The sequence below is a fragment of the Anguilla rostrata genome, chromosome 2 (genome assembly GCF_018555375.3).
Source record: "Anguilla rostrata isolate EN2019 chromosome 2, ASM1855537v3, whole genome shotgun sequence".
Lineage (NCBI taxonomy): Eukaryota > Metazoa > Chordata > Actinopteri > Anguilliformes > Anguillidae > Anguilla > Anguilla rostrata.
This window is the reverse complement of record NC_057934.1, coordinates 32,039,744-32,062,876: the sequence shown is the minus strand read 5'-3', so window position 1 is coordinate 32,062,876 and position 23,133 is coordinate 32,039,744. Positions and strand designations below refer to the sequence as shown.

The 23,133-nt window shown below is 45.5% G+C and overlaps 1 protein-coding gene across 9 annotated transcripts in view; it reads left to right on the top strand.

Moving 5' to 3' along the window:
* Window positions 1-261: 261 nt before the first annotated feature.
* Window positions 262-23,133, top strand: part of LOC135247782 (SRC kinase signaling inhibitor 1-like) — a 150,514-nt gene continuing 127,642 nt past the window's right edge. For 3 of the 9 annotated variants that reach the window (XM_064321610.1, XM_064321609.1, XM_064321612.1), the window contains exon 1: window positions 269-661. In XM_064321610.1, coding sequence (XP_064177680.1) covers window positions 643-661 — 19 coding nt within the window. In that variant the 5' untranslated portion in view covers window positions 269-642. Of the gene's footprint in view, window positions 662-23,133 lie in introns of all 9 variants that reach the window. The other 6 variants (XM_064321606.1, XM_064321604.1, XM_064321613.1 and 3 more) reach the window with 4 other exon arrangements.

Here is a 23,133-nt window from a genome sequence, read left to right as displayed (position 1 = left end):
GTGACTCACAGCTCCCGCCGACTGCGTCTCTGGACTCCCCCTGATTACCATAATGGCGCGCAGTGTGTGACAGCCCTCCGGCCTGTAGCATCACTGCGCCTTTAAGAGAGAATGAGCGGGAGATTGGGTAGAGGGGGAGGGGGGAGGGGGGGTGTGTGTATGGTGGGGGGGGGGTTGTGGGATGGATGCTGGTGAGATTGAACAAAAAATTAGCTCATGATAAATTAATGCATTCTTAGCTGTGCCGAGCATCTCTCTCTCTCTCTCTCTCTCCCTCTCATAAGCACTCCCGCGCGTGTACACACACCATCGCCGTAGCGACACGCGCGCGCACGCACACGCGCACGTGCGCACGAGTCGCCGGGTTACGACGGCGCAGCTGGACCCCAGCCATCCCGCGAAAGGAGGATCCGAGCCGGGAGGAGAGAGAGAGAGAGACGGGGAGAAAGGGAGGAGGACGGAAGGAGCGGAAGAGCGAATAGGAGCGCAGGCAGTGCGAGGGGAGACGAGCGCTGTGAAAGGATACAGAGAGACAGGGGAGGAAAAAAAAAAGAGAACAGGAAACGATATTACTCACAGCGCAAGTGGTCCGCGTTGCAGAATGGGAAATGCACCATCCCAAGGCATGTCTGCTCTATCTCCATGAATACTGTAGTAGCAGGTATTTTTAATTTGTGTGTTTTCCGACTGCTGGCTGTCAGTTGTCTGGGGGGGGGGGGTGGTGGGGTGGTTGTTGTGTCATTGCTTGAAACTGATGCTCACGTTCTGTACTGTAACCCTGAAGCTGAACAGCGGAGGTGGGGACTGGGAAACGGGGTTGGAAGGGGGGGGATGCGTACGCTGGTGTCCGCCGGGGACGGGCTGCGAGCGGGCTAGCCGCCGGGGGTCCGCCGGGCGGATCTACGGCCACCGACGCACGCGAACGAACGCCGCGGAGGGACGGTTTGAACCGGCGCGGGAGGGGAGGTGGGGACCACGACCACGACCGCGGGCGAAGGGGCTGTCAGCCGCTGCCTGAGGAGACCTCGGGGAAAGGGGGAGCGTGTAGGAGCGAGAACGAGAGAGAGAGAGAGAGTGAGGGAGAGAGCGGAACGAGTGCGGCGGCGAGAGGTTGCTGAGAGCCGCGCGGTGGCTGTGGCGGTTCGCCTGGAGGACGGGGTCGCCCCGCGAGTGCCGGGGAGAGCCGCGACGCGCTCCGCTGGGACGGGGTAGCCGAGCTGGCGGCGCGCTGGCGTGCTTCGCGCGCGGCGTGTCTGCAGAAATGCGATAAAACAGGACAGGGGGAGAAACGGTGGAGAAAAGGACGTGTCGTAGAGCCTGGTGTGCTGCTGCTGCTGTTGTGTGTGTGTGAGAGAGAGAGAGAGGGATCAACAAGGGGGACTGCAGGAGGAGAAAGAGCGAGGGACACCAGGGCTTCCCTGGGATGGAGGGGGGATGGCTCTATAGGAGGGAGATGGAGGGAGGCGAGCGGCAGGGAGACAGAGGGATGGAGGGAGCGGGGCAGAAGAAGGGTAGCGCTGGCGTGAGGACAGGAGAGGCGTCGTGGAGCAGGGACCCAGCGCTGGGGCTTCTTTCCGGAGGATTCTGTAGCGCAGCCTTCACACGCCTGTCACCCAGGGACAGCCCGGTTGCTACGGAGCAGTAATCACCAGAGAGGGGAGAGACGGGGAGAGAGAGGAGGAGGAGGAACAGCAAGGGGAGAGAGGAAAAGAGAAGGAGAAAGACATACATTAAGCTGGGCTAGATGTAGGGCAAGGATGCTGTAGCCAATAATGATAATAAGACATTTGGGAAAGAAGTCGATGGTGTCACAAAAATGACAGTGGAGCAGTGGAGTCAGGGATACATGTTTGAAAAGGGGATATTTTCATGATGCAATGCAAACTGAAATTTGCTTAACGTTGACTTACGTTGCACATGCAGGAACTTTTTCCATAGTCATTGAATGAATAATTTGTCTTTAATAAGATTACTGGCATTGTGAAATAATTGCCCATACCTAGAATATTTTCTTTGAAATTTTATTAAGCTCCACATGAATTAAGCAATTTGTTAATTGATTGAAATGTATCTGAAGATTTTCCAGGTGCTGTTTTCCTCAACATGTAAATAGGATAAAATAGGTTAAAGTAAAATGTGTTTAAGCATTTTTTTTGGGACACACCACATTTGACCTTAGCTGAATCTGTGCATTTAGACCTTTCACCATGATCTAGCCTAATTACTGAGTACAAACTCATAAGGGAAACAGTCATGCACAGTTAGGAAAGAAAACTAACTTTCACCAGCACCTGAAACGGCAAATCGTTGTCTTTGAATGGCTGATTACTGTATAACTAAATGAACAGTACTGAAGCTCATCTGTCTCTGCTTGCCTGTGGGAGAATGAAGCTATTGCTTTCGGTCTTGTTATTGTGTGTGATTATGGTGCAGTCAACTTGGGGTTTCATGATTTCATTACCCCGGGATACTAAGTACCACTCAATTGTTTTTTTTGTTTTGTTTTTTTAACATTCGAAATATATCTCAGCTCTCACATCTGCCGGTAGTTCGGAAGTGTATCCGATCCTCTCTTCTGGGGTCGTTACGCTTTCTCGTCACATCGTTGCCGCGCGCTCGTAATTCTCCCGCTGAGGTTGTGCGGACTTCTCAATGTCGTTCGGCGGCAGTTAAACCCGCTCGCTCTGGCTGGGCGGGTCGGACTCGCGAAGCAGACAGAGCTCCGCGTCGTGGCCTTTATTCTGGCGCCGCTGCGTCCGAGGTGACCCCTGCCTAGCGAGGCAGCTCCAAGGTCAGCGGCGGACATCCGTCCGGTTTAACGCGATCCCTGCGTGAGCGTTGCCGCTGAATCGCAGCTCCGGGACGGGTCTCTCCTCGCTCCCCGTGACGAGTAACCCCCGCCGGGCGCTGCTCTGACGGTGGTGCGCGGGCGACGGCGTTCGGGTCCCGTGCGCGCAAGGCGCCGCCGCAGCGTGATTTCGCAGCCGGGACCCCTGCCTTTTCCACGATGGTATGTATCAGCCGTACGGGTACGGCTTTGCGCTCCGTGCTGTTGCGGCAGTTTTCCGCACTGGGTAGCCATGCCTGGTCTATATCATGTTTGGGGGGGAAAAAATAAATCTGAGAATGCAGTGTGAGCTTGTGCCACAGACATGCGGCAGACTAGGAAGACCAGGACATGTGACAAACCAGGAAGGGCTGTGGAAACTGGGGTACGGGGCTGATGCATGGAGGGAGGAAATTGCAGGGGAGGAAACAGGAGGGATAGCTTGGAGTGAGAACTGCTGTATCAGTGCAGTGATGCGTCGCATTTGGAGATCTGAAGCAAAGTGTCGGGCTAATGGTTAGCCCGCTCCTCAGCTATCAGGTTCGAACCTTTATTCATTGTTAGGGAAAGCTTTTTATGAATCGAGGGACCAATTCAAACCGGGTTATTTAATTGAATCACCTGTTTGAATTGCTCTGTAATTAATAATACAAAGCCAAGGCTTATTGCAGCGGAGAGCGCTCAGACAGATTATCTTTAGACTCGCGTTGGACGAGGTCCTCGAAGGTGGTTCTAAATCTTGCCTTGTGGAATTACCCTTCTGAAGGATTTAGCATTTTTATTGTGCATTATTTTACATGCCTCCATTAAAATACTGAGCTTAGGCGAAGCGACCCTGAGTGTTATGTGTTATGAGAGAAATCTCCAGGTTACTGATGGCAGTTGAAGTCGGTGTGTGTCAAAGGAGGATGCCTGTGTATTCTTCTGGCAGTATGTCATGCACAGAAGGGAAATAGTCTATGGCTGGTGTATGTCTACTGTAGGATGCTTGTCTATTTGCACTGTTGTTGTGTGCACAAATCTATTCATATGGGTGTATCTGTGTGCAAGCAGAGCAGGGTTGTGTATTTATATTCACTGGAACATTTGCCTTTAAGGGACTATGTGCGTATTTGTTTTTTTTTTTGTCGTGTGTTTCAAAAGGAGAGTGTTCACGTGTTTGTTTGGGATGATAATGCCTGCGGGAGGTAATGTGTGCCTGTAAGAGCGCGTGCGTTAGGTGTGTTCTTCCACGCTCCCTATGGTGAGGGAACATAAATGCTGCTGTCTGATTGGCCGGCGATGACGACATGATGCATGGCTGCTGGCTGGATCAGGGGTTTTTGAACTAAAGGAACCTGCTGGGAGGAGGGTGGTATCAGAGGGCCCATGTTGTGTCAGAGAAGTGGCGGAAACGCGGCGAATGCGGGCGCGGAGAGGACCGGTGCTCTGTGGGAACTGGCTGTACCCTTCAGACTCCTTCACTGTCTAATCGGCTCCTTTCAGCTTACTCTGCAGCTGCAGCTGGTAAGTCTGCCTTTTCCTGCAATATGCTACGCTTGGGGGCTGTCAACTCTCGGTGCTCTTATTTATTTTACAGGCACACACAAACGCACACGCACACACACACACGCATGCATGCATGCACGCACAGGCATGCACGCGTGTACACACACACACCCTAGGCTGTTTCCCACCTCTCAACCCTCCGAATGCATTGTAGGGGCAGGATTTAGATTGGCAGGTCGTGCTATATGTCAGCCTAAGGCTAGGGCTCGGCCAATCGTGGGTCTGGGTTTTGTGGTGTGGGTCATGGAACTCTGCTCTTTACAAGGGGGAGGATGGAAGGTGAAGTCCAGGACTAGTGCAACTATACTGTACCACTTCTAGCTTGGGACTACAGCTCCCACCTAGCACAGCAGCATCGCTTAACCTGTTCACCTCTTTTCTTAGCAATTATGGAACACTCAGTTTTGATCTGCTTTCCCTAGCTTGTTAGCATTGGACATTAGCAAACAAGCTTGGCATGCTGTGTATTTATTGGTGTTTCCGTGCAGACAGAGACCGACGAGTCTGCAATTCATCAATCAAAGCAGTGCGGTCCCGCTCTGGTCCCCTTTTCTGAGGTGCGGCTGGAACACGTCACTATTTTTCTGCTCACTTCACATTAACAAGGCGTTCATTTCACATCCTTTTCATTTACGGTGTGGGAAATGGTGCCTGGAGGTCCGGAGGTCTGTTAAACAGCCAGAGCAGAGGAAACAAGGCAGCCATTATTGTTTTAAGGCCGAAGTAAGATAATATTTATTTTCTGTGGTAAGTAACAGCATCAAGCATCTGATGCATCTGTGTAATCATGCTTTGAATGAGCAGTACCTCATAAAGTCACCACGTATATGGGCTGGAAGTCAATAACATTTAGCTGCCATTTACCGTATTTTGACACTGTGACATTGTGTATTTGAAACTTTGATCTGAATGGAACATTATTGTACTACACAGTGTATAGTAATGTGAACTTGGTCAACCTCACTGGACTGTGGGATGTGAAATTTTATATACAGACTAGACTACAGAGTGTCATCGGATAAGGGTAGTCAGGGAAAAGATTGTAGATGAACTAAGATGAAATGACCTCAGTGTGTCATACAGTGTCAGAGGTGAAGCCCTTCTTTGGAAGGCCTGTCTGGAGAGCTGCAGAAAGTGGCAGGTGATCCCAGCCATATCCCCCCAGGTCACACCTCACAATATCCTTCACTGTAAAAGGCCACAAGTCGAGTCACAGCGGTGGCACAAACAGTCCATTACTCCTGACACCAGGGAGACTCTTGAGTGTTCCTCTTGCCATAGCCTGTTGCTGTCTACTATTAAAAGTGCTGCAAGTCAGGGCAGGTCTAGACAGAGAGCATGTCTATGGTGAACAGGGCAACGCTGAGTGATGTGTGTCCTAGATAAAACCAGGCCAGCCTCACAGTGGATCTCAACTGATGCTGGGGTCAAATTTGAGGCAACTGGGCTATTGGTTGTCGCAGAACTACAGGCTGATACAGGGGCCTAAAGGTGACCATGGCCCTGTAGATGCATGTACACTGTAGGTATGGCCTGTTCTTCTCCTGCAGATGTTTTCTACATCCACCAATACAGTTGGAAGTCATCCTACCTCTGCATTACCCTCTGCATGGAAGTCAGACTTTTGAGTCACAGCCCCCACCCCCTTAGCAACCGGGATGGCAGAGCAGAACCATAGAATTCCACCTCTGAAATGCATGGCACAAATGGCACGATCAAGGTTTGTTGTGTATTTGATCGGGGTAAAAATGAGAGAACAAGCAGATGATCAGAAGGGCAAAATACAGAAAGAAATAAAACAAAGTTTGTCATACGTAAAAAGAAAGGAGAATGAGAAGAATTGCAAAATAAAATAGCCAACTCAAGAATGCACATTCAGGTATTATACAATGGCGTAATATTTGTTTCATCATTTTCAGTTAAATTTGAATGGCCTTATGGGAAAACTATTTCATTTGAAGTATTCTATTAAAATCTACTTTTGTGGTAGAAAAGCTTATGTTTGGGACTTCAGCCCTGTCTGTTGTCTCTAGGGGTGCTCCCAAACACCTAATGAAAAGCCGGCTTCTTTCATAGTACCCGGTATGCAAGTTTTCAAAGCTCGAAACTGCAGTGCCAACACTCCCACAGTGCTGGTCACCTTTCCTTCTTATTTTTTTTCCTGAAAGCAGGAAACTTTTCCAGTCCCTGGTATGTTTTATCTTTTTTGGGACACACATTGCATGGAAAATGGTATCCTCTGCCCAATAGTGTCACTGTGCACTGCTGGAGATAGGCTTCTGACTGTGGCGTGAGTCAAACGGCATTTTCTCAGATACATTTTACACTATAATTCATTAGATGCTATCACTGTCAAAGTCACAATTATTCACGTTTACTTGGGCAATGCAGAGGATCTCATTAATGACTGTGTTAGGAAAACACACTTGCAGTCTCAGAAAACATTTGCGTCTCTCTCGTTAATTAGGTTCTTATCTGTTGTCTTTTTAATTGTTCGCGTTCTCTTCCTGTAGTGAGAGCTTTGACAGTTGGGACTGATACCCAAACTGCCAAAAAAGCAGCGTATTCTCGGTTGTCAGGCGGAAGGTGAACTTGCCAGCCATTTCTTCACTTTGCCACTCATCACGTTGTAACACAGCTACTGATACAGCAGAAGAATTACACCAAAGAGAGTTAAGGGCTCATTTACATTTTTTGAACGTAAAAAATTATGAAAGCTCTCTAGAAACTGGAAACGTGCACAAAATCAGGCAAGGAGAGGTGTAATTGTGTGTAGGTGAAGTAAGTTTCCTCTCTTGGCCTCATACATTGTGCAGTCGGTGTGGCAGGTGGACGGCAGCCATCTTCTTGACATTGTTCGTGGCGGACCTGTCTGACGCCGCCTTGCATTCTGCAGATGTAAGGTGCTCGGGCAGCGCTGATATGCCGACCCTGCAGCCCGGTTATTATCGTGCGAGAGCTCCCAGGACTCGCAGCCCGGGAGGAAGACCTTGTGTTTCATCAGCGGCAGTGTCAGCGGGAAAGGTGCCGGCGGTGGCAGGTCTGGCCTGCTGCCACGCTGTACCTGCAGGCCATCGTCCTCACCTATATATATATATATATAGTAGAGAACATGTTCCTGTGTCAGGCACTCCAACTTCATTTTAATGAAGTTGTTTTATATATATATATATATATATATATATAAATGTATATATATATTGGGATGGCAGGTATGCCATCCCGCCAAGTTACGCCTTGGCGGGGGCATGCCCCCATACCTATACAGCACCGAGAGTTTGGCACTTTTCAGGGTTCCCCACAGAAATAACCACAACAGCCACAGACACTCAGCCCTTAAAAACATTAAATTCTGTACATTCTGACCCCATTTCAACAGACAGAATTCGTAAACAACTTCACATGTCCACACAATAAAGCCCCAAACTAAGGGGATTTTGCGTTTTCTCCTTCTTCTTCTTCTTCTTCTTCTCTTTCTTCTTCTTCTTCTTCTCATTCTTATTTTTCCTGCCGCCTATCCCACTAACAACATGTCTCCCCATTGGACATTTCACTAACACCAGCCAAATCTGCCCTACACGACCCAATCAAAAACGCGCATACACACGCAAAATACCCATACATTTTTATTCTGAAACATTTCCCGTTCAAACAGCTAGTCCGCCTGTGGCCTAGTGGGTAAGGTTACAGTCTTGGGAACATGGGATCGTAGGTTCAAGCCCAGCTTAGAACACGTTTCTTTAACCTGCTTCAACCCTCACTAATAATTGTCTACTAGCCTACTTATCAATTATTGCTTTTGCACCATATTTACCCGCCGTTCACCGTTCAGTTATTAACCGGCTACAATATTGCTAAGCCACATGGATTCAACGGGAGCTCTTCTGTGCTTACTGGCCTGTGTTCTTTAAAACCACCGGCAGGTTTGCTAATGATATTTCACGCATTTCATAGCTATGGCATTAGCTAACGAAGTCACGGCAAATGTATTCCTTTCATTAAAAAGTTACACCAGTTCACCACTGTGCCATTTCTATTAACTATATTTCTTCACTTGGCTACCGTACTAAACTTTAATATCAGCAAACGCCACGTTTCTATTTCTACATTCATGTTACCTCGCTCTGTTCTCTATCTAGCCACATACGCTACGAACAATTACTACTTATGTACATTCTGCAACTCCGCAATTTGAACAGCTAATCCATCCGTGGCCTAGTGGGTAAGGTTACAGGCTTGGGAACACTGGGTCGCATGTTCAGGCCAAGCTTGAAACACGTTTCTTTAACCTGCTTCGATCCTCACTAATAATTGTCTACTACTTCTTAATTATTGCTTTTGCACCATTTCTACCCGCCGTTGACCGTTCAGTTATTAACCGGCTACAATATTGCTAAGATATATGCATTATGACTTACCGTCTGTACGTTCAGTTATTGACCGGCTACAATATTGCTAAGCCACATGGATTCAACGGAAGCTCTTCTGTGCTTACTGGCTTGTGTTCTTCTTTAAAACCACCGGCAGGTTCGCTAATGATATTTCACGCATTGCATAGCTATGGCATTAGCTAACGAAGTCACACACTGGTAAACCTCACTCACTCACGGCCACCCATATGCATTTCATGACGCAAATGTATTCCTTTTATTTAAAAGTTACACCAGTTCACCACTGTGCCATTTCTACTAACTATATTTCTTCACTTGGCTACCGTACAAAACCTTAATATCAGCAAACGCCACGTTTCTACATTCCTGTTACCTCGCCCTGTTCTCTATCTACCCACATACGCTACAAACAATTAGTACTTATGTACATTCCGCAACTCCGCAGGTTGAACAGCTAATCCGTCTGTGGCCTAGTGGGTAAGGTTACAGGCTTGGGAACACTGGGTCGCATGTTAAAGCCCAGCTTCGAACCCGTTTCTTTAACTTGCTTCGACCCTCACTAATAATTGTCTACTACTACTTAATTATTGCTTTTGCACCATATCTACCCGCCGTTCACCGTTCAGTTATTAACCGGCTACAATATTGCTAAGATATATGCATTATGACTTACCGTCTGTACGTTCAGTTATTGACCGGCTACAATATTGCTAAGCCATATGGATTCAACGGAAGCTCTTCTGTGCTTACTGGCTTGTGTTCTTCTTTAAAACTACCGGCAGGTTCGCTAATGATATTTCACGCATTGCATAGCTATGGCATTAGCTAACGAAGTCACAGACTGGTAAACCTCACTCACTCACGGCCACCCATATGCATTTCATGACGCAAATGTATTCCTTTTATTTAAAAGTTAGACCGGTTCACCACTGTGCCATTTCTACTAACTATATTTCTTCACTTGGCTACCGTACAAAACCTTAATATCAGCAAACGCCACGTTTCTACATTCATGTTACCTCGCCCTGTTCTCTATCTAGCCACATAGGCTACACACAATTACTACGTATGTACGTTCTGCAACTCCGCATTAAAACATTACATTTAAAATCATGATTCACTCATAAGTATAACTACTAGCACTGAACATGAGAAAAACACATTCGTGCAATAGATTACATTACAGGTAAATAATGTGTGCAGTGTTATTTGACCCTCCACTTCAACAACCAATGTTCAATACCGACTGTTATGTAAACCATTTGATAAGGAATATAAGCTCGCTCATGGTCACTCCATTTACTTCGCACTATACTCCGTGATCATGTCAACCTTCACCTACATGCCCATTCTGCTAAAAACATATTGTTTCAACTACGGAATTTCGTAATTTCATTTTAATTTCTCTCACACTGTTGTTATTCTCTCATATGCAAAGCCTGCTCGGACATATGCGTCTGCTCCTATTCTCCACTATCATGTTTTCCGGTTCTAGTTTAGCAAAACGGCGAAGAGGATTCCTACCTGCAGATTAGCCTATCAAAATGCCTTATAAACCTTACAAAGACTAAAAGTGCATCTCCACGAAATAACAGACAACGGAGCAGGACAGAAGGCTACACAAGTTGCGACCTAGGGAGTTATAATTCTACGGGCGTGTTGATTATTTTGTCAGTCAAGGCTCGTTGGATGGACGTCAAATCCGTGAGTACATACCATATTCCATGTGCGTTTCTGATGCGTTTACGCTTACGCCATTGCATCCTTTCTCACAGCCACTGTTTTACATATATAGCAAACCGAAACTGCTGAACGGTACACGCTCATCAGACTGTACAGATTCACACAACGATAGCCATAATCCACAACCGTTTCTTGCAGGGTCGCATTTCTCACTCTCATAATAAAACGCTTTGCAAAAAGAACTGATATCTCATAAAAAACACGTTTTCAACGTACAAAAATGCCAAGTTACTAAAAAGTATTGATATCAAAATGACGCCAAGTTACGATACTACAAACAATATAGGCTATCTTGCCTCACCGAAATGACATAAGATGTATCTCAAAGCAATGCTACCCAATATTTCCTCAGTTCTTTCAAGTCACTTGGCCCTGTGTTTTCTAATCTTACCATTTCACAATGTCATGCAAACTTTCTGTCAGATCAAAGAGACAAATATTTCGAATTGCCTCATGGAACACATTGAACATTGTACATTGAAATTAATGTATAAATTAATTAATGTACAGAACTGCTGCTGAGCAACGACAGGAAGCACATTTCTCCAGAAAACATGTTTATACTTGCTTCTGAACTGAATTTGAGTACATGTGCAAGTTATTGTATATTTGCTACGTACAATAAATACTGCATGTAAAACACATATTGTACATACATACATAGAGAACTTCTTTATCCGCATGGGGACATTTCCTGGCAGCATCTTACATTCACATTCACGAACACACTTGTACCAAGAAACATACTATCATTCACGCAACAGAAAGCCTGGGCAGCGAAATACATAGGCCTACATACCAATACAAATTGGACATACACACACCTATTCAATCAATCTTGACTGTGAGAGAGCCATCCACACATATATTTGGCCTGTTCATGTAGTGCATGCTTATACACAGGGCCAAGTGACTTGAAAGAACTGAGGAAATATTGGGTAGCATTGCTTTGAGATACATCTTATGTCATTTCGGTGAGGCAAGATAGCCTATATTGTTTGTAGTATCGTAACTTGGCGTCATTTTGATATCAATACTTTTTAGTAACTTGGCATTTTTGTACGTTGAAAGCGTGTTTTTTATGAGATATATATATACACTCACTGGCCACTTTATTAGGTACACCTTGCTAGTACCGGGTTGGTCTTCTGCTGCTGTAGCCGCAGGTTTGACGTGTTGTGCATTCAGAGATGCTCTTCTGTATAGCTCGGTTGTAACGAGTGGTTATTTGAGTTACTGTTGCCTTTCTATCAGCTCGAACCAGTCTGGCCATTCTCCTCTGACCTCTGCCATCAACGAGGCATTTTCGCCCAGAGAACTGCTGCTCACTGGATATTTTCTCTTTTTCGGACCATTCTCTGTAAGCCCTAGAGATGGTTGTGTGTGAAAATCCCAGTAGATCAGCAGTTTCTGAAATACTCAAACCAGCCCGTCTGGCACCAACAACCAACACCAAGTGGATGGTGAGTGTGTGTATGTATGTGTGTTTATATATATATATATATATATATATATATATATAAAACCACTTCATTAAAATGAAGGTGGAGATTGATCTTTAAAAAGGAATTGAAATTGTGGGTTGCTGAAAAAGCGAGGGTCCCTTTGTTTTAGATCTGGTTTCATTCCAGTGAAACGAAAGATAGCGAGCAAGAACACAAAGCAGCCAAACATGGGCTAATTTGTGAAAACACTTCTGTTCCTGCTGTATCTCAATAGCCTTCATCTCAGCATGGACAATTGCTAACTTCTTGAAATTTACAACAAATATTTACCAGTTTGCAAACTGCCAGCCTGTGTCTTTGAAAAGAGCCATTCCGTCTCTCAATTTCATATCTATGTGTCTCGGTGTGACATGCTGTTGCACTAATGAAGCACAGATGACATACCGTCTGCCATGAACAAACATGCATACTGTGCATATATACATACATACGTAAGTACGTACATGCATATGTACATTCACGCAGGCAAGCATGCATGAACGTACGCGTGCACGCACACATAAATTCATACATGCATACCTACATACAGCGTTATGGTTATTTTGACTACTTACTACTGATAAGTGGACTACACAGGCACACTCCTTTGTGTGCTCATAAATAGTACCGAACCGTATATGCTAGAAATGGTTACCTACTGTAAAGTTTTACACCATAGCTAAACTACTGTTTATTAGAATGTTGTGTGCTCTAGTAATATTTGTGTCATTGCCACTTGACAACAACAAAGAGCACATGAAATTAGGACATTTTCAACCAAGCTTGAATGGGCACCGACTGTCCGATAAAGGCCCCTGTTGAGATGTCTCCTGAATAGCAGAATGGATGGGGTTGAAAGAGCAGAGGTAATGTCCTGTTTCTTTCAGCATTAAAGCTATGGCATGGAGGATGTTGATGACATCATCGAATGATTACCGCCTGCAGGCAAGAAGCTGCATCCGCTAATGTTATGATACACTATGATAAATACCCTCGTGTTTGAATGACATTCACCAACTTTTCTTTTCACTTTTGATTTTCGCATCAGTCCGGTTTCTGACAAGAACATGATGGCACACACATGAAACCAGTGGGTGGATATTATTTTATGAATTTTTTTAAATTAGTTTTTCAGTATCCTATTCAATCCTGGCTTAAAAAAATGTGTTCTTCTTGAAAGCAAAGTGATAGGTATTGACACTTTATATTTTCATTTTTATGAATGCATATTTTATACTTATCTTTAAAAATATGGATAATGGATGGACCATGCCAACTGCATTTTTCATACTGTTTCATTGTCTGTAAATTCATACTGCTGTTTTGCATAATTTGAACGGTGTGATCGATCATATGCGAACCAAGTTTTCAAGATTAGTTACCAGTCACTGCGCTTCTTTATATCTTGTTTAATGAAAGTGAATTATTTGAAATTTAAGTTAATTTTAATGCTCTTAACTGAACAACAGTATTGCCTTTTCAATTTATGCCTATCCTAATTATTGTCTTCATAAGAAAAAATGCTTCAGAAATCAGGTTGTATAAAGTATATATTTTTCAACTTGAACATTCTCAGCAAACACACTGCACTACACACCTATTTTAATATGATATGATGTTCTTAGAAATCGTGGTGCATTGTGGGTATCTGTCTGCTCAATTCATTGAGTCAATACATTATAATTTAAATTAGATGTGAGATGTACTGTATCCCATCCATTCTAGAATCTATGTGCTCTGTAAAAAAACGGCCAGCGAAAATGAAGACAATTTATGGGAAACTGAGAAATGAAATTGCCATTGTATAGCACTGTTGTTTATTATATTTGAAGGATTTTGTCGTTTCTCTTTCAGTTTGGAATGCCTAATTGTGTTAATCAGTGACTATTACAGCAACCTCTGTATTCCACCCAGGAAAGTGCAGACAAGTGCTGTCAGGATGCCAACTGCTGCTTCTTATCAGACTGCAGCTGGGCTCACACAGACGTGAGTCATAGAAAGAGTGCAGGTGAACAGGAGTACTTGCGTGTCCCCGTTGACCAGTATAGGTTGTGGTGTGCCATGAAAAGCCGGCATCTCAGCCGACTGAAACCCTCACTTCCCTGGGTGACTCTTGTGCCATCTGTGTGCCACCTTGTGGATCTGCCAGCACAGTCGGCGCTGACGCATCTGGATTCCAGACCGGACTGTGGAGCCCACTCGCAGACTAGGTCGCAGACTACAACACCCATTAGCCCATTGTTATTGGTAAACGAATGATCAGAAAAGGGCAATAATGGATACCTGCGTTTTTGAATAGTCTGCATGTGTTGTTCCCTCAGATCTTTGCTGAGACGCTGAGTGTGTCCAGGATCCCCCGAAACCGTAGCATCGCTACTAATTACGAATCTCTTTTTCCTCACTTGTCTCCCTCCCCTGGCCATTCTAATGGAGTAAAAGGTTTTATTAACAGGCACAGTACAGGAAGGGTCCATGCCGCTGCGCTCTAAAGATCTTAATTAAATCTGTATGCTATTGCTATGTTTATTATGGTTGTAATTTAACCATGTACAGCTTAATTAATTTTTATAAGTTAAAAACGATCCCTATTAAAAATGTTGTGGTCTGCATTAAAATTGGTCTTCCAATTTGGTGTAGTAGTATAATTACCTTCACACATTTCACCAGCCTCATGCACCTTATAGTTAATGAATCTGCTATGAATTCTGGGAGCTGGAGGCAAAGGAAATACATAATGGCCTCATACACACTTTCAAGGTAAAGTTTAAAAGACAGGAGCAGGGCTCCAGGTGGCTCATTCGGTTGAGGTACCACGCTGGTGAATAGATGAGCCCCACAGTCTCGGGACCCGGAATCCAGACCGCGCCAGTGCCAACTGCGGCCAGTAGCCCCATAGGGTGATGCAAAATGGGCCATTGCATTGCCCAAGCAATGGGAGTATTCAAACGTTTTTAGCGTTTCGAGTTTCACATGCTGTCTGGTGAACTTTATTCGAACTGGTGCCCACATATGAAATGTCTTCCTCCAACTCAGCTCTGTGGGAGTTTGGCTGTGGGCTGCAGCATGAAGAGAAGCTACGTGTCTCGAAGGAGAACCATGGATGCCTTCACTCTCCTGGATCAGCAGCGGAGATCATGCACAAATGTTCTACAAACAGTCTATTGGATATTCCAAATTATAACATTGACTGCAAAATCCAAAAAATAGGTCAGACTTAATATGACAAAAATACTTAAGTTTGACATAGTTTTTTGTTACATTTAACATTACTTTCTTGTTAAATAGGACAGAAATATTGCCTATGAGGTGAGACAGTTTGACTAATTTTGATATTTGCCAGATTGGTAAGACAATTTCACTGGACTAATGAAAAGTACCTTAAAACAAGCTAATATTTTCCTGAGAGAAAAAAAAAATCTCATTACAAGATCAAAACAATTAAATGAAACCTTTTTTTTGCGGTGGTGGATATATATTCAGCCCCACGTTGGGGGCCAAATTGGTATTAAACAAAGATAAGAACAACATTACGAAGCAACAACTGTTATTTTTGTTGTTTTCGTTCTGTATTCCCGCACATTGAATTTAGAGATAAAAAACATGAATGTACAAACAATATGAAATAACTAACAACATGAATATGACTGCAGACTGTTAGCTTTACAGTAATTTGAGGGTGTTTACATCCATATTGGTTGATGATCCCTGTAAGAATTACGACCCTTTTTATACATAGTCCCTCCATTTTAGGGGAGCAAAAGTAATTGGACAGCTGCTCGGCTGTTTCTCGGCCAGCTGTGTGTCTTTGCATCATTAGTTTCATGCGCAAGGAAGCTAACAAAATGTCTGGAGTTGGTTCTAGGTGTGGAATTTGAATTTGAAGTCAGCTAAAATGGCCTCTTTGTGGGGAAACCGCTTCTTCTGGAGGGATTTATTTCTGTTATGAATCGGTGGGTGAAGTTGAATATCGGTGGTAACGGTGAAGCAGTGACTTAGACCGTGAGCGGGTTGCGGTGTTTTGGTGGCTACGCTGCAGCATGTGCACAGGGAGGACATCAGTTGCATAACTGTCACTCTGTGAACTCTCCCTGCTTTTCCCCCTGATGGTGGCAGGCAGTCTGCTTCTTTCAGAGCGCTCACACGGCTCTCCATCCTTCCGTCCTCTCTCTTTAGGAAGGGGCTAAAACAATCCTTATATTACATTACATTACATTACATTATAGGTTCTTAGCAGACGCTCTTATCCAGAGCGACTTACAACAAGTGCATTACAAAACTCAGAGACAAGCGCTTTACAACATTCCTGCAAGAGAGCTACAATAGGTATAACTTTGCAAAAAAGTGTGAATTGTACACCCTATTTTTTTTTTTTTTTGTTAAAATGTTAGAGGGTAGTGGGGGGTGATGAGGTGAGGTGTAGCTTGAAGAGGTGAGTCTTCAGTCTACGTTTGAAGACGGCCAGGGTCTCTGCTGTTCTGACTTGCACAGGAAGGTCATTCCACCACCGTGGGGCTAGAACAGACAGGAGGCGTGACCGGGTGCTGGTGCGAGCCGGGGCAGGGACCAGGCGACATGTGGCAGCAGAACGGAGAGGTCTAGCTGGGGTGTAGGGTCTGATGAGTTGACGTAGATAGGGAGGGGCTGACCCCCTGGCTGCTTTGAAGGCAAGCACTAATGTTTTAAATTTGATGCGAGCCATCACGGGGAGCCAGTGGAGGGTGGTGAGCAGGGGGGTAACGTGGGAATGTCTGGGGAGGTTGAAGACCAGACGCGCTGCTGCGTTCTGGATGAGTTGCAGGGGTCTGATAGATGATGCTGGGAGGCCAGCAAGCAGGGAGTTACAGTAGTCCAGGCGGGACAGGACCACTGCCTGGACGAGGAGTTGGGTCGAGTAAGTTGTGAGGAAGGGGCGGATCCTCCGGATGTTATACAGGAAGAACCTGCATGAACGTGTCACTGCTGAAATGTGCTCGGTGAGGGACAGTCTGTTGTCCATCACCACGCCAAGGTTTCTAGTTGAGGGTGATGGTGTGAGGATGGTATTACCTAGGGAGATAGAGAGATCAGAGAGAGGGGAGTTAAGAGCCGGAATATAAATGAGCTCTGTCTTACCTGGATTGAGCTTGAGATGGTGGCGGACCATCCAGCTCTGAATATCACTCAGGCAGGCAGTGATGCGGGCTGAGACCTGTGTGTCAGAGGGTGGGAAGGAGAGAAACAGTTGTGTGTCATCAGCATAGCAATGGTAAGACATACCATGAGCTGTGATGACCGGGCCAAGGGACTGGGTGTAGAGAGAGAAGAGGAGAGGACCAAGGACCGAGCCCTGTGGGACTCCGGTGATGAGGGGGTGTGGCGCAGATACTTTACCAGCCCAGGCTACCTGGAAGGAGCGATCTGAGAGGTAAGACTCAATCCAATTGAGGACTGTGCCACAGATCCCCATTGCAGATAGGGAGGACAGGAGGGTGGGGTGGTCGACTGTGTCGAAGGCTGCCGATAGGTCCAGAAGTAATAAGACGGAGGAGAGGGAGGCTGCTCGGGCTGCGTGGAGAGCTTCGTTGACAGAGAGGAGTGCGGTCTCTGTCGAGTGGCCTGGTCTGAATCCAGACTGATGGGGATCGAGGAGTATTGCTGTTTTCTTTCGTATATCTGTGGCTTTGTGTGTGTGCATGTGTGTACGTGTGGGTATAAATGCATACTGTGCGCAATATGTGTATATTTGTTTGTGTTTGAGTGTGCATGCATACAGTATGTGGGCACATCTCTGTTCATGACTGAGTGCGTGCATATGCATGCATGCGCATGTTTATGCATATGGGCTGTGCATGTTTGCTCATCATTGTGTGTATGTATGTCTCTGTTCCTAGGCGGATGCCAGTCTTTGTATCAGTGTGAACAACAGACCAACTGCTGTTCAACAAACATGAGCATATGATCTGCTACTCTGTTGGCATACTGTACAAGCAGGAGACAATAAACTAGCAGACTGCGACTATAATGCTAAATCATTTCAGTACCCTATTCCTATGCTGGCACTGTATGAAGCTGACATCAGTCTCTAATGTCAGGTGCCGTTAAGTCTTCTTCTGAAGAAACATTTCGAAAATGGAATGTTCCGGAAGGGCGTCCTTCCCAGGATCCTCTTCCCCGCCGCGCGCTCTGTTCTGTCACTCGGCCAGAGCCCAGCTCTGGCGGAGAGGGATGACAGGTCTGCAGCTTGGCTGTGTGACTGACTGGGGCTTGCAGTGATAGCTTAGCTGCGAGAAGGCAGCAAGTCCTGCTGTTTTGACCTTCCCCGAGAACAGTGGGTGAGCAATGGGGAACGGCCACCGCCTCTCGCTGCCAGCGGACTAAGCCGCGCTAGCGCGCTGCAGTAAATGGGGCTATAACAGATCAGCGTTTCAGCCCCATGATGGTTCCATCAGCGCAGGAGTAGGAAACCGTTCCACACCCCCGCCCCAACCCCCAACCCCCACCCCCCGCACCTTTTTTTTGCAGTTACTAGGAAACAGCGGTTCTGTAATCGGGGGCTCCTTTTTGGAACACGACGTGGCACCGCTGATCAACCGCGGGAGTAATCAAAGGTGCCTGTGAGGGCTGCTCTGTGCCCCGCCGCGGGGCGCCCTCGGTGCTGTGAGCCCGTAGCCGCGCCGCGCCGCGCAGTCCCATCTGCCGTCGCGAGGGCCGGCTCCGAAATCGTCGGGGAGGAAGAGGAGAACCCCGCCCCCCCCCCGTTCGTTCATCCTCGTGCCCCGTCGTCGCATTTGGGGCTGCGTTTCTGCCGGACGTCTTCCCCACCGAGCGCGCTTGACACCCTTCGATTGGCTCGGTTTTTAAAAAAAACGGCAAAAAAGCATTAGCGGAACATTCGCCCGTCTCTCTTTTTCCGTTGCTTGTGTAACGGATGCATCCATCTGTTCGACATGTAATGTTCTGCCTGAAAGACCCTTCGACACTGATTGAGAGAATCGCACAGAGCGCTACGAAGGCGAGCGCACGAGTGGCTGATTCGATGGTAAAAGTCACCGTCTCTATAAAACGGTTACTGTTTGTAACGGTCAGCCTTTTAAAAGGCTCAGCTGACAACTGAAGGTGCAGTTGCTTTGGCAGGTGTCAACCTTCCTGTTGTTTATTTAGTCTTGGTAGCTCTGCTACGCAGATTCAGGCTAGTCATCAGTAACAATTGAGGGCCATTGAGGGGCTGTCAAAAGAAGGGGGTGGATTAGCTCGTGAACGGGAGCACGCCGCCGGAGGTGAACGGGAAGGATCGATGGGGGAGCGATTACACGTCCTTAATGAGGTGCGCGCGGTATTGGCAGTGGCAGGGACCCGAACCCTGCAGCCAGCCGCCACGCTGGCGGAGGGGTTCCCGAGCTGGAAGTTCATTCGCTGGTCCCCGCGCGTTTGTCTTCATTACGAACCGTTTGCGGGGAAAAAAGTGGGACGGATTGATGTGGAAGGGAACCGACCCGACTGGATCAATAGACCCCCCCCCACCACCCGATTCCGCAGCGCAGCATCCATCAAACGCCTGATGCCCTCCCCCCCCACCGCCCCCTCGGGCTTCTTAAGCCCTGTCAGTCAAACTGCAGAGTGTCTGGATCAAAGGAAATCGGCGTTGTGACACCCCCCATTTCAGCCAGCGCCGCTCAGTGCGCTCTGAACTATGACACGGTGTCATCCACACAAGCCTGCTCTCGCCAGCTCAGAGCAGGGATTATCGATACGCCCCCTTCCCCACAGGAGCGCTCTGCGCTTTATTTTATTATGTAGCCCATTGCTCACCGCTGGGAATCTGAGACGGAAAGGACGTCTTTGGAAGTCATTCATAATTTATATTGCTGAAACTTCCAATTCTGTGATATTGCCCAGTCGTATTATATACTAGCTGATTTTATTGGCGATAAGTGGAAATCTGAAATAAAATGCACTTAGCCGCTAACATTTATTTGGTTCAATTTGTTCAATTGTCAATAACATGGTTCCTTAAGTGTAAAACCTCCTGATATGGGCTAGGGCAGTCAATAATAGGGCCTCTCGGTGAATAGCTGAGGCAGATGTGTCTTCTTCTTAGGGAAATGTATAATGCCGCAGAAGAGGAAGACCAGCTGCATTTTGATTATACAGCCTGCAAATTACAATGATTCAGCCAATTAAGATACTCACGTTGGACACCACCTGTTCACTCATCTGTGATCAAGGGAGGACTGACCATGGTTAATCAATGCACAGCATTCCTGTGGGTAGGTCCCCTTAGTGCTTTCATTTTCACTGTAGTCGTCTACCCAGAATCCCGTAGAATTCTAGAAAGGAAGCATGTGAAGTTCATAATGTTTTCGGAGTCCGGCATTGACAGACCCCTCTCACGGCTGGGTATATCACTGCTCTCTCCTAACGCTACTGAAGAGTCTCTGGTTTGGTTTATGGTTTAATAAACCTTTGTTTTATGATCATGGTTTAATAAACCAGCTCAAAAAGAGAGTTATTGAACAAATACACAATAAAATAATTTGGAATCAATTAGTAAGCTATGACATAGGGTGTTTATATAGTATTCATCTCAATTATAGCCAAATAAAATAAAGATATGGGTACATTGATAATTTGGGCTCAACTAGGAAGGCAGCCAAAACAAATAATGTAGAGAATATTCTAGAATATTTACATCAATAAACATTTATTTTACAATCATCTCACAATATTCAAGTTTGCCTGTGTTTATGGAGATGATTTTGTTTGCAGAGATGTTGTTCATTAGCAAGCTACCTGTCTACTAAAACAGGTCTCTAGATTGTTATATTATTAATTTATTTGTTTATTTGCCAGCTACTTGACTGTCCCAGAATTAAAATGTCAAGCTAAAATTAATCTTTTGTCCCTGGGCTGATAACACTGGTTTGTGCAGCTAATCATGAAAGCTAGAAGCTAGAAGGCGCTAGCGATAAATTGGAGGTAAAAAAAGAAAATGCGCACACACACATGCACACACACCCACACACACTCTACAGACTGACATACTACTGCTGGTGGAAAATACTATGAATTTCTCTAGTCCTCTCATGGCTTATGGGTTCCAGAAGGTTAATCACTGCAGTCCTGCTATAGAGGTTATTGACTGTTTTCATACAGTAGCGATGGCTTCCACAGACGTGTTTGACAGGGCATTGAGGAGATATTGCTAAGGGAAGGGAACATGTCCAAACAGCAGTGTATAATGAAGACTTAATCAAGAAAGGGTTCACTGTAGGGCTGTTAGCTTAGAGCCCTGAGTGAGTGTATCTGTGCTGTGCGCACGCTGGCGTGTAGACGGGTAGTTTCTGAATGATTCATGCGGAATGCAGATGGAGCGCGCGCCAGATGCCCCTCGGAAGATGAAAGTTGCGAGCGCTCTTCCATGTGTCGCCCCTTCTCCTCCTCGCTCTCCAGCGGGACGGCGAGCGGGGCTGCTTGTCAGAGAGATGGAAGTGCCCTGCACAAACTTTTCCGCCTTTTTTAAAGTTAGAAACAAGCTCTGAGGACCGTGTATGAGAGGAACATCGTTTGTACATTCATAAATCATTCAGCATTCCCTTTCAAACGTGCCAGACAAAATATGTAGCTAAAGGCAGATGTCCCAGACCACTGAGCGTGGAGTGTGTTCTTGGATGGGCCAAGGAACTGTATGATCTTGATTTGATTTGAAAATGGAGTTCTCTGTAGAAGTTTTTTCCCCCCATCACCCAAGAGCCTTTTTTATGAGTGATTATAATTGAACATTTCAAGTCAAAGCAATTAGTTAGTTGTCCAAATTCATGAAGAGCTACCTCCTTTGTCATTTCTTACTGTCATTTATGCACATGAAAATGCTCAACATGTGATTAGTTATTTGGAGATGAGCAAATTTTGGCTACGTTTGAGTACAGTCACATAATTACTGATATTTTTTCTTGTACATAAAATGCACCGAGAATTTATTAATGTTTGTGTTTAAAGAAACCTCTTTAAATTTATTTATTTTACCTTTCAATTCATGCCTGGGACCCTTTTGAAGTCATCCTCAACCCACTCATTTAGAATCACAATCGTAGAGGGGAGAAAAAAGAAAAAAAATTATAGACATCAGCATACTACATAGTTCGTAGTTCAAGTATACTTTTCACACGGGTACAAGTCAATCCAATCAACTGTAAAAAAAAAAAGAAAACCTCAAAAAGGAAAAAAGATGCAAGCAAAATATTCAGTTTTACTTTTAAACTCTTTATTTGGTTTATTTACAGTAACTACTGAAGAGGATTAGAAGGAAAGACGAAGAGTGTCAAAATGAATATTTTGGCTATAAAATCTGGCCCAGGAGAGAAGATAATCAGTCATGCTAATGATGACAGTTGTGTGCTTAATGACTCTCTTATTAATGCCAGAACTTTAAGAGTATATGCCAGAATGCTCCAAAAAAAAAAAAAAAGAAAAGAAAGGAAGTCGATAAAAACAGATAAAACACAAACTTTGAAGGAATGGACCTCTGGAGCACATCCAAATTTGCAGACCTCAGCGAGGAGGGCACACAAAAGAGAAGTGGTACAGGAGAGGGAGAGAGAGGGAACAGCTGCCTGCAGAAGATGCCAGATTCCGTCTCTTCCCATCTCCCGCACTACCGTGTCTTCAGGGCTTCAAGCTCAGGTGGCTTGATATATAGTATTGATTTTTCTCGAAGCGGTGCGTGCGTGTGAAATGCGAGATTGCGTTTTTGTGGCCGCAACCTTTGTTTCTGACCCCGTTCTCCACTTTCTCGGTGTGCCTTTCTCAGACTGGCATCTGTAGCACTTTGAGGATCATTTCACTGGATGCTGCCAGAATTGTGGAGCTCTCTACGTGTGGAACATCCCAGATGATCCTGTGCACTGGAGTGCCGAGTCCAACCTGTCTGTTCTCTCTCCAGTAAACTTTATTAATCCTTGTAAAATGCTAAATACTTTAATCATATCCCTTTGAGTCTGCTTCACTAAAAATATGAATTGCTGTAAGCCTACTTAAGACCAGTCTAGTTACCCTTCTCTATACCTTTTCTTGACTGCAGATGCCTTTATACTGACCAAAACAGAACACAGTATACATTTAGTTTATTCTACAATAATTGCTGCATACCCCAGCATCCAATTTG